Raw genomic sequence first — 12,719 nt, 5'->3', positions numbered from 1 at the left:
TCATCCACTAAAACCAATTTAATGCAATAGCTGACAGAGTGGCCAAAGAAAAGTGCAAACGAGTTAAATCAATGTTTCAAACTTACTGAACCGTCGACCTTGCAAGACTCAAAAGATATCGGACTCTCATGGGTCGCTCGTCACTCAAAATTAGACACAGGGTGAGTATATATGTGAAGGATAGAAAGAAGTAAGACACTCACCTAACTCGACCTATAAGAGCATGCATGCAGTTAACATGAATAAAGTCTCTACAACCGTACATATGCATTCCAACCATACTAGTGACCAAGACACATGCCGAGGACTTACATTTGGGTAAGTGAGGTAATGGGTAATAAGGGGCTAAGATGAATTTGGATATGTGGAGTTAATAGCCAGGCTAGCAACAACGGATCCAAACATAAACTGCATGCCAACTTCGTACTCAATATAACAAGATGAAACGGCGCAAAAACCATGCACTAAACTCACAAAACACCAAGAACTCGGCAACTCCCCGTAAGATATAAGTAAGGCATGGGAGTGAACATCATTATACAATTCTCATTTTTCTTCACACAAGATTTTTCTTTCTTTTTCTTCTTTTCTTATTTCGTTCCATTTTTTTTTTTCGCTCTCTTTTTTTTTTCTTTTTCGTTCCATTTTTTTTTTTGATTTTTTTTCAACAATTCTCTTCTTACATTCCCTTCAATTCTTCCACCATCTTCTGAAATCAGATAAAATAACCATACTACAATAAAGCATTCCAACAACTACTCGTCACTAGCTCGGCTAGGGTAGGAAGTATTATAGAAAGTAGTTAATAGGACAAAAAGGTAATTTGGCTATGTGAGGCTCATGGGTAGAATGAAATAAAGGGAACTGCCTCTCCTAACATGTGTCACCATCCACAGACCGAATGCATACGGGTATTAAGAAGACTAGACTCATGCTTATGCAAAATGATGTTACATGCCTTAAAGAGAGTACTACTCACATCCTAAATGAAACCGGTCATGAATGTCACCAGTTTATAAAGCTCTAACCTCAGAATGTAATGTAGCTTGCCGACATAATGAATCAAGTCTATTCGTTCAGATAAGAAGGAAACAAAAACTCGTAGATTATGCACATAATCACGCCACTAAATGTCAAGAATATGCAAGGCTCAAGTAAGGGTTCAAAGCAGCGTCAATGTTCAAACGTTCCGACTCAAATTAAACGTGAATTTTTTTTGAATTTTATGACTTTTTTGAATTAATTAAAACAACAATGCATGTGAAAATAATTAAACGTGCAAGCGAAAATGCAAGAAAACATGCAGACAGACATAGATATGGATGCATACCTCCCCAAACCAAACCGTACAATGCCCTCATTGTACCAAAAACAGGGAAAGAAATGCAAACTGAAAAGAAAAGGAGAAGTGGAGTCGGAAAACTTACAAAACGTCATATAGAGGGACCTCCCCAAACCGACCATGAACATGGGAGGTCAAAGAAAGTCAAGCAGTAGCTCAATAGACGTAAAACAGCCGCTGGAAGACGAAACTGCTCGATCGAGCAACTTGTAACAGCTCGATCGAGTAAACTAGCAAATGGAAGGACTCGATCGAGTAGAAAACCAGTCGATCGAGTAGATGCGATTTCTGCTTTGGTCGATCGAGGAAGAATATCACTCGATCGAGTGAAGACTACCCCAAAAAGTGCTCGATCGAGTAGAAAACCACTCGATCGAGTAACTGGACCTGCAAAACACGCATTTCAAAGCAAGAGAAGCATAAAGAGTTCGTAAAACAGCGTCTAAAGTTCGACAAAAAGCTAAAGGGAAATAAATAGTTCAACAAAAGTACAATAAAACAGTCCGGGCTGCCTCCCGGAGAGCGCTGGTTTATGAAGTCCCGCACGACCTTTCTGGCATCAAATAACTGGCGCGTCAAGCGTGTCGAAATACAAGACTTCAACACGATTGTCTGTTTCATTCGCCTCGTGGTAATTCTTCACATATTGGCCATTCACCTTGAACCTATGACCTTTGGAATCTTCGAGCTCCACGGATCCAAATTTGGTAACAGCCGTCACCGTATAAGGACCACTCCACCTGGACTTCAGCTTGCCAGGGAATAATCTCAATCGGGCGTTGAAAAGCAGCACCTTTTGCCCAACATGAAACTCACGAGGTAGAATCCTCTTGTCATGCCATCTCTTCGTCTTTTCTTTGTAAATGCGCGAGCTATCATAGGCATTAAGCCTAAACTCTTCCAACTCATCTAGCTGCAAAAGACGATTTTGACCACACAACTTAGGATCATAGTTAAGCTCACGAATTGCCCACCAAGCCTTACATTCCTATAAGGTGATGCACCAATTGGTGTCTTAAAGGCAGTTCTGTAGGCCCATAATGTGTCATCTAGCTTAAGACTCCAGTCCTTCCGTGATTTAGAAACTACCTTAGACAAGATCTCTTTCAACTCGCGATTAGAGACCTCAACCTGACCACTAGTTTGGGGATGATACCCCAAACCACGCCGGTGTTGGACACCAACTTTAGACAGAATAGAAGTGAGTTTCTTTTCTTTAAAATGCATTCCCCCATCACTAATGACGACCCTAGGGACACCAAATCGGGGGAATATGATCTTTTTAAACATCTTTATCACGGTCTTAACATCACAATGGGGTGAGGCAATTGCCTCAACCCATTTTGACACATAGTCTACAGCCACTAAGATATACCCGTTACCTTTATTTGGATGGGAACGGTCCTTGGAAATCAATGCCCCGGACATCGAAAACCTCAACCTCTAAGATGCCGTTTTGTGGCATCTCATGTCTCTTTGAAATGTTTCCCGATCGTTGGCAAGCATCACAAGTTGAAACAAAAGACTTAGCGTCGGCAAAAACAAAGAAGGCCAAGAAAAACTGATCGAAGTACCTTAGCCACGGTGCGCGATGGACCGTGGTGACCACCATATGAGAGGAGTGACAGCCCTCCAGGACTACTTTGGTCTCCCACTGCGGAATATATCGTCTGTAGAGACCGTCTGCACATTCCTTAAACAAGTAAGGATCATCCCAGAAGTACTGCTTAGCGTTGTACGTAAAACGCTTCCTCTGGCGATGAGAAAGGTCAGGCGGCACTTGCACGACAACGAAGTTAGCTATATCTGCATACCAAGGTTCTTGGTTAACAATAGACGATATAACAACAATTAAAGTATCGTCTGGAAAAGAATCATTAATAGGTAGAGAATCTTCCCCTTCTTGTCGCATCGATCGCGACAAGTGATCGCTCGACGTTCTCAGCTCCTTTCTTGTGCTTAATCTGCAAATCAAACTCCTGAAGGAGGAGTATCCATCTCAATAGCCGTGGTTTAGCCTCCTTCTTAGCAAGGAGATGCCTAAAAGTTGCATGGTCAGTAAAAACAGTAACTTCTGACCCAACTAAATAATTACGAAACTTCTCTAAGGCATAAACTACAGCTAGCAGTTCTTTCTCAGTGGTAGTGTACTTCACTTGAGCCTCATCCAGAGTTTGGCTCGCATAGTAGATAGAATTCAAAGCTTTGTCTTTCCTTTGGCCTAGCACCGCTTCTAGTGCATAGTCACTCGCATCACACATAATCTCAAACGGCAAGTCCCAGTCGGGAGGCTGTATGATCGGCGTAGAGACTAAAGCCTGCTTTAACCTGTTAAAAGCAGAAAGACAATCATCAGTAAACACAAAAGGGGCATCCTTAAGTAGCAGATGTGTAAGTGGTTTAGCAATTTTTGAGAAGTCCTTAATAAACCGGCGATAAAAGCCAGCGTGACCAAGGAAAATCCTCACCCCCTTAACATTAACAGGAGGTGGTAATTGCTGAATCACTTCCACCTTTGCTTTATCAACCTCTATTCCCCTATCAGAAACTAAGTGCCCTAAAACAACTCCCTCGTTGACCATAAAGTGGCACTTCTCCCGATTCAAAGACAAGGTTAACCTCAATACAAATGACTGCAACACTTTCTCAAGTTAGACAGACGTTAGAAAAATCACTTCCATATACACTGAAATCGTCCATAAAAACTTCCATAATAGACTCAATATACTCTGAAAATATCCCCATCATACACCTTTGAAAGGTGGCAGGGGCATTACACAAACCAAAAGGCATCCTGTGATAAGCAAAAACGCCCTGAGGACAAGTAAATGTAGTCGTAGCCTGATCGTCTGGGTGGATAGGGATCTGAAAGAACCCTGAATACCCGTCTAAATAGCAGAAAAATTTATGAGAAGCTAACCTTTCTACCATTTGATCAATAAAAAGGAGGGGAAAGTGATCTTTCTTGGTGGCGGCATTGAGCTGTCTATAATCTATGCACATCCGCCACCCAGTCACTACTCGAGTAGGTATTAATTCATTCTTCTCATTCTTAACAACGATTGTCCCTCCTTTCTTCGGACCACCTGTGCTGGACTCACCCATTTAGAATTACCAACGAATAAATAATACTTGCATCCAAAGAAATTCATTACCTCAGCCATCACAACATCCTGCATCTTCTGGTTCAGCCGACGCTGACCCTGCCTGCAAGGTTTGTGATCTTCCTCCAACTCTATCCTGTGCATACAAACATCGGGACTAATCCCCTTGATATCGTCCAGTGAGTAACCCATTGCTTTCCTGTTTTTCTTAAGTACAGCTAACAAAGAAGTCAGCTGATCGTTATCAAGCTTAGCACTAACAATGACTGGAAATTGCTCAGTATCATCTAAGAAGACATATTTAAGATGAGAAGGGAGAGGCTTACGTTCCGGTACCTTTACCTCAATGGAGCAAAGAGTGCTAATCATTTGTTCCACTTGCTCTCCCTCATGCTCATCTAAATCATCAACAAGCAAATCCAACGCAGCGTCATCGTCGTCTGGGTTATCTGCACACTCATCAAAAAGCATAAGAGCTTCTAGTGGGTCCTTCATAAAAGAACCCGACCAGAAGTCATAGATAGACTCGTCAATAATGTCAACCGAATAGCAAGTATCCTCTATCATTGGCCGAGCCAAAGTGCTAGACAGACTGAAGGTGATCGCGTCATCCCCTACTGCAAGAGTCAAACGCCCTTGTTTGACATCAATAACGGCCCCAGCTGTACAAAGGAATGGTCTTCTTAAGATAATTTGGGTTCGGGTGTCCTCAGCTATATCTAAAACAATGAAATCAGCTGGGATAAAGAGCTTGCCTATTTTCACAGGCACGTCCTCTAAGACACCTAAGGGCTTCCTAACAGATCTATCAGCCATCTGTAGGGTAATGTTAGTCACTTTAAAATGACTCATGTTCAGTTTCTTGCAGACAGGAAGAGGCATGACGCTAACACTGGCTCCTAAGTCACAAAGAGCCTGATCAATGACCAAGTTGCCTATAATACAGGTAATAGAAAAGCTGCCCGGGTCTTTCATTTTTGGAGGAGCCTTATTCAAAAGTAAATTACTAGACTCTTCTATAAATGAAATCGTCTCAAATTCACTTAAATTTCTCTTACGCGTCACAATATATTTCATAAACTTAGCGTAAGTAGGTACCTGAGTAACAAGTTCGGAGAAAGGGACAGTTACCTGGAGATTCTTCACGACGTCCACAGACTTACCGTACTGTCGCTCGATCTTTGCGTCCTTCAGACGACCTGGGAAGGGCACTCTGGTAGCAATGAGTGGACCCGCAACTTTCTCCTTACCTTTATCAATGCGTGACACCTCCACAGCAGGGGAAGATGACACGGTAGCGGGATTATATAGTAAAATAGGATCTCCGCCACTTCTGGTACTCGATCGAGCAGAATTACCACTCGATCGAGTGGTTTCACATTGCAATATACTCGATCGACCAATTCCCTTACTCGATCGAGTGATGTCCTTTTTTGAATCACTCGATCGACCATCTTTATCACTCGATCGAGTGATTTCTTCAGCAAATTTAGTCGATCGAGTAAGAATATCACTCGATCGACCATCTTCAACTTCTGCAATGCTTGATCGACTATAATTATCACTCGATTGAGTGATGGGATGAATAAATTCACTCGATTGAGTTGATTTTTCACTCGATCGAGTGTCTGCATTGCACGCAGCAAGTATTTCTTGCAAAAACTCGTCTATATCATCCTCTGAGGCATCTTCAGCTATCAAAACCTCGTCCTCTGGTACTTTTGGCCCTTCATGAGTAAGGCCAACTTGGAAATTCGTTGCACTAACTGGATTGCACGTCGGTAGAAGCTCGGCTTGGTCTTTCGCGAGTGTTAACTGCGCGACTTGTTCTCTCAATTCCGCTATAACCGTTTCTTTCCTATTGCACTTTTCTTCAAACTGTTGTGATATGCTCATCACAATGGATTTTAATTCGGCAATTTCTTCATTTGCAGAAGGAGAGACCGGTTGCGGCGCTGGCGTGGAAGGGGTAGAGACATTCTTTATTTCTTCATACAACTGAGATAAAGGAACTCCCTGCTTGTATTTCTGGTAAGAAAGGACGCGCTCTACACTTTCCATACATCCAATAGGGTCATGCCCTTCCGTGCCACATCTACCATATGGCTCTATATGCTCAGTAATCGTAGGCATCCTGGCAAATAGACTTTCAAAGCAACGACTAACCTGCAAAACTAATCAAAACTTTGGAGAAATGAGATCAGCCTCAAGGAATAAATTCCTTGAGACGAGAGACAAACTTAATTAAAGCAACAAAATTGCGCCACCTCCCCGGCAACGGCGCCAAAATTTGACACGTCTGTCGCGTACCTGTCAAAAATACCAACTGGCTCTAACTAATATAGCTAGGGAAGTCGGGTCGAATCCACAGAGAGGTAGGAAATTGTCAGCTAAATCTAAGTTCGTCAAGGTAACCAAATTGGGGGGTTTTTAAATGTGAAATCCTAAACTAATAAGAATAGGGAAGAGAAAATAAGAGAAAGGAATTAAGCAGATAAAGAGAAACAGCTAAGACAGACGGTTCACCATAATCATTCAGTCAAGTAATCTAGGTCTCAGGTCAATGCAAATACGGTCTAAGGAGCAGTGAATATCTCCTTTCGGTCTCAATTCGCCCTAAAGCGTAAATAGCTTAGCTTTCGCCCTCACTACAATACCCTCTTGTTCGCTACTAGTCTCGCCTTTTCCAACCTTTCGGTCCAGGTCAAGGATCACTGAGATATAAATGCCTAATCGCGTCGACTCAATTAGACAGATACAGATAATTGCAGCATTTAAACAACAAAGACTATACCAGCATTAACCCAATAAATCACTTACTATCCCTTCATAATTATGGATCCCATATAGTCTCAGCAGAGGGGAATTAGCTACTCATTATCATCGAATTAACAACAACAACAAATAGAAAATTAAAACTAAACATGATGAGTAAACTAATAAAGATTGAATTAAAGTAATTATGACAACAATAAAGGGAAGAAAGAATTAAAGCAGTGATTAAGAAATTAGAGATTAAAGTAGAATAATAATAATAATACCAATCGTATCCAAATCTCAGTAGCAAGGTATAAAAGAAGAGCAAAATCCAATCTACAGTAGCAAAGTATCGAGTGAAAGTGAACGAACCAAGAGAGAGAAGAGAGGAAGTAACGTAGTCCCTCTACTCTATCTTATACGAAAAATCCATCCTAAACCTAATCTATGGACTAATTACAAAAGCCCATAAATTAATTAGGCGAAAAATAACTAAAGCAGGACAAACCACTCGATCGAGTAGAAATAAACTACTCGATCGAGCCAAACTAACACCAAGCCACTTGATCGAGTAGAAATAAACTACTCGATCGAGCACTTCTTGCTTTGTCTCCTCTTGTGTATACTCGAAAGTGGTCGATCGAGCATCCTTAGGTATATAGAGCATTCGACCGAGCATAAAATCTACTCGATCGAGTTGTTTAAGCACGTTAGACCTTGAAACACTTCCCGAATCCAGCTCACGCGTCTTCCAATTGTTAGATTTCCAAACTCCGGCTCCTCATTCTCCATAAATGCATGCAAATGGGACGGATTAAGGCTCGGTTTAGCTCCTCTTTGGTCAATTCCTACAAATTACATAAAACGAACCAAAGTAGGATATTCGGGAGTATTTGTAGCTAGATGCTACATAAAAAGTACAGAAATGCGTGTAAAAATGAGGTAAAAACCTTATATAAAAGACACGCATCAATAATAATAATAATAATAATGATAATAATAATAATAATGATAATGATAATGATAATGATAATGATAATAATAATAATAATAATAATAATGATAATAATAATAATAATAATAATAATAATAATAATAATAATAATAATAATAATAATAATAATAATAATAATAATAATAATAATAATAATAATAATAATAATAATAATAATAATAATAATAATAATAATAATAATAATAATAATAATAATAATAATAATAATAATAATAATAATAATAATAATAATAATAATAATAATAATAATAATAATAATAATAATAATAATAATAATAATAATAATAATAATAATAATAATAATAATAATAATAATAATAATAATAATAATAATAATAATAATAATAATAATGTTGAAATAAACTGAAATGAAATGAACTGAACTGAACTGAACTGATCTGATCTAAACTGGATTGAATTGAATGAAGCTGAATTGAACTGAATAGAGCTGAATTGAACTGAACTGAACTTATAAGAACTGAAATTAAGTCCAAAAGAACAGGGCCTTAATTTCAATTCATTTCAGGTTAGCTCAGCTCTATTCATTTCAGTTTAATTCCGATTCATTGAGTTCAGGTCTATTTATTTCTTCACAAATTAACTCTTAGTTCGGTTCAGTTCAGTTCAGTTAGTTCATTTTAATTAAGTTCAGTTCGATTCAATTTTTCAACCGAAAAGCTAGGGCCTAAATAAACTAATAAGCTAATGTAAATTTAATATAAACAAGCTCATATTATTATAATCAAATAATTATAAACCTAAACATAGATCTTCAACATAAAATCATCATATTATTATGAGAAAATTGTTGATTACAGCCTTTTAAAAACCACTTTTTGCAAATTACGGCCTTATATAATTTTTTTTGTAAATTGCATCCATAATAATACTTTTCTTCCAAAATTGCGCCAAGTTGAGGATTCCGGTGATTTTTTTAAAAATATGACCGATATACCCTTGTGTTGTGTTATAGCTTACTTACCCAGATTTTCTACCTCTCTCATATCATTTTACCCTGAAATCTTATATCTTCCTCATCACTCTCTAAAAATTTCCCCTAATTTCTACTTGGACGAACACCATAATTATTTTCTATTTTAACAAAATCCATTCCCTACTCAAATCCATTCCTCATTCCCCCTACTGAAATCCATTGCCCATTTCCCCTAATTTCTATTACTAAAATTGAATTGAATTTTAGGGTTTATATCTAAAATTAGTTTTTGGTCTTATTTTGATTTTTCATAAGCATTTGGTATGCGCCAAAGGATACCGGTATGTGTACCAAAGGGGTAGTACAGTAGCAGCAAAGGCAATAGATTATTACGGTCGTTTTCTGTAAGTCATCGGATTAAATAAATTAATCATTAGACCACTAACCCGAATGTATGCAGGCAAAAAGAAATTAAATGGTTTAGGGGTAGTTGTATGAGTTGGTATATTCTTCTTTTTATTGTCTATATTTGAGGTATTATTCTTATCATTTGTCTCATTCAATTAAATTGATTAGAATAGATGTTGAAGAAAGGGGTAAATTGGAAGATTTATTAGGTAAGGATGTTGAAGAAATGGGTAAATTGGAAGATTATTAGGTAAGAATGGTGAAGATATGAAGAATTAAAAGAGATGATAGCCAAATGAAATGTGAAGAACATAGGAGAATATAAAAGATGAAGGTAAGGGCAATTTCGTCATAAAAGATGAAGTTAAGTGGCTAAAATTCAAATTTGCATCAATTTTCCGCCTGAGTATATGTTTTGGATGTAACTTCTGATCAGAAGTAATATTATGGATGTAATTTACAAAAAAACTCTATTATTATTATCAAAAATAAAATTAGCAAAATTATGTAGTACAAGAACTAGAATACTAGTCCATCTCACCTTTGGCAAAATCCAATATAAATACACATTAGTTAGAACTTGGAACTAGAGTCTCATTCAGTTTCAAAATTAAAACCCTTTCCGTCTCCAAAGTCGCCCTTCGCACTTTCCTCCCTCTCTCTTCATCCTCGCTCCCGCCGTATTTTTCCGTCTCCCGCCGGTCTCTAGGTCCGCTATTTTTTTTAACCCTAATTCCTTAATTTTGTTTTATTGATTTTTGTTTTGATTTGTTCTATTGATTTCCCCCCTTTTTGATTGATTTTGTTTTTGCATTTCGTCAAACTTGCGAAATTAGGGTTTTCAAATTTTGTGTTGGTAATTGTGTTCTAGGGTTTGTTTTATTGCCTGTTGCTTTGATTCAATGTTATTCCGTTTTCACTTTTGTTGCATGCTATGTAAGGGTTGTCAGATATTAATTTGAGAAGAAATTGATTTGATTTGGGTTGGGTTGGTTAGTTGTTTGGGGATTAGTTGATGATCAATTGGGAAGTGAAAGTTCCGATTATTACTGATTGACCGTCTCTCAGGGCGAATTTCTGTTGTATTGTGATTCAAACGTTTGTATATTTGTTAATTGGGTGCTGATCAATCGAGCAAGCGAATGCTTCGTTTGCTTTGATTCACATTCCGAAACCAGATTTGGGAGGGCACGGTTGTATTTTTCCTGCCTGTTTGTTTGGAAGCGTATTTTGAGTTCGGTAGCTGATGATGCTAACAACTATGTGCAGGCCTCCATGTCTTTTATCCGTCTGAAGAAGAAACAATTGTGGATTCTTCTGTTTGACTTCTCTTTTGTGAGAAGAAGACGTTGGTGGGGCCGTTAAAAAATCTCCATTTTCTTAACCTCAAGCGGGTGTACGTTAGCTTCCCGTACATTCTTCTCTTTCGTACACCTGCTTTGTTTTTCTCTCTTTGCGCCAGCTCTCTTTCCTGTTGTGCAGTATTAACCACTCCTGTGGCATCGTCTTCTGCTGCTTTCTGATTATTAGGTTATTATTGCTGTTAATTAGCGAAGTTGACAGCTTTTAAGTAGATTAGAAAGTAGTGAAAAATAATTATTCATTGTTGGTCATACATTATGGATGCTCTTCTAGGGAGCAAGTCAATTCCTCCTGGGTTTCGGTTTCATCCAACCGATGAGGAACTGTTTATGTTTTATCTGAAAAGGAAGGTTATTGGGAAATCACTTGGTCCTCAAATGATGTCGGAGGTCGATGTCTTTCAATTTGCTCCGTGGGAACTCCCTACCAAAGCGTGCTTAAAGACTAGGGATTTAAATTGGTACTTCATATGCCCACGATCAAAGAAGTATCCTAATCAAGGAAGGTCTAACAGAGCCACAGTACATGGCTACTGGAAGTCAACTGGAGCTGACAGAACGGTCAACTACAAAAACCGTCCTGTAGGGAAGATCAAAACCTTGATTTTCTACCGTGGAAAAGCACCCAAGGGCGACAGAACAGATTGGGTAATGCATGAGTACAGGTTAGACGATAGTCAGCTTCTACAACAAGGCGTCGCCCAAGATTCCTATGTGATATGTAAGGTTTACGAGAAGAGTGGTCCGGGGCCTAAAAACGGCGAAAACTATGGCGCCCCCTTTGTGGAAGAAGAGTGGGATAGTGACGACGACGATAATGTTGGTAATGTTGAGAATGTTGAGCCTGACTCTGGACCTAGCATTCCGGTAAACGTTGGTCATAATCCGGATGGTTCTGCCGTAACCAGTACTCCTGTCTGCCAGGAACATGTGGGTCCCTTGACGCCATCCGCAGTGCAGCAGCCACTACCACCACTCATCGAGTCTGGGGAAGATGAGATCGACAGGTTACTAGCAGCCTTCATTGAAGGCGATGATTCTCAGATTCTCGAGAGCGACATTTTCAATGGGCTGGAAGATTTAGGTGGTGGAAATCCGACTTGTGGGATGGAATTTGATTGGTCAACCCTTTTATCTGATGATTGCTATTTGGAGCTGAAGGATCTCCATGACTGATGGGAAGATTCTTGTGATGTTCCTTTGAGACGTGACTTTATTTCCATATCGGTTATTTTATTTTATTTTGAACTAATTTGATGTTCAGCCTTTTGCACATCAACATCAAGTAACTGAGTGATTAATTACTTGTTTAATTGTTTATAATTCGAACGTAGAATTTGGATGGTTTTATTCGAATGAGTTTGCGTTTGTTGGTTTAATGCTTGTTCAATTTACCATTCGTGCAAACTACATTCCATTTTTTTGCTTTAGATGACGCTATAGATCGGATCATTCAGAGTAAGAAGAAAGCTTACATAACAAATCTGAATTTATATACGGAGTATATATAATAAAATCTTAATAAGGTCGAAATGTTTTTTTTATCACTACTACAAATCTGAACATTGTGTTTATGATCGATTGTGAGCAAAGAACTACCTCTGCTTTACGATTTATTTCGTGGTTCCAATACTGAAGCGAGAATCTGCAACCTTTTTTTGGGTAAAGAGAGACAAGGGCTAGCTCAGTTGCTTACAAGGTTTGAGTATAAATTTCAGACGACGAGTAGTTTACATTTTGATGAATCTACACCAACATGAAGATGCATACTACTACTTGTTACATATTAAGAAGAGCA

The 12,719-nt window shown here is 38.6% G+C and overlaps 1 protein-coding gene across 1 annotated transcript; it reads left to right on the top strand.

Annotated features, from left to right (window-relative positions):
- The first annotated feature begins 10,129 nt into the window (after window positions 1–10,129).
- On the top strand, window positions 10,130–12,300 carry LOC141647452 (NAC domain-containing protein 17-like). Its single transcript, XM_074455630.1, has 2 exons — window positions 10,130–10,269; window positions 10,830–12,300. The coding sequence occupies exon 2, from the start codon at window positions 11,180–11,182 to the stop codon at window positions 12,095–12,097; it is 918 nt and encodes a 305-aa protein (XP_074311731.1). The 5' UTR covers window positions 10,130–10,269; window positions 10,830–11,179; the 3' UTR covers window positions 12,098–12,300.
- Window positions 12,301–12,719: the final 419 nt, after the last annotated feature.

The sequence above is a fragment of the Silene latifolia genome, chromosome 3 (assembly GCF_048544455.1).
Source record: "Silene latifolia isolate original U9 population chromosome 3, ASM4854445v1, whole genome shotgun sequence".
NCBI lineage: Eukaryota > Viridiplantae > Streptophyta > Magnoliopsida > Caryophyllales > Caryophyllaceae > Silene > Silene latifolia.
This window is presented reverse-complemented; position numbering and strand designations above follow the sequence as displayed.

What these genes read in the sequence shown, in the direction of transcription:
- LOC141647452 (XM_074455630.1), top strand. Translation starts at nt 11,180, where the DNA reads ATGGATGCTCTTCTAGGGAGCAAGTCAATTCCTCCTGGGTTTCGGTTT.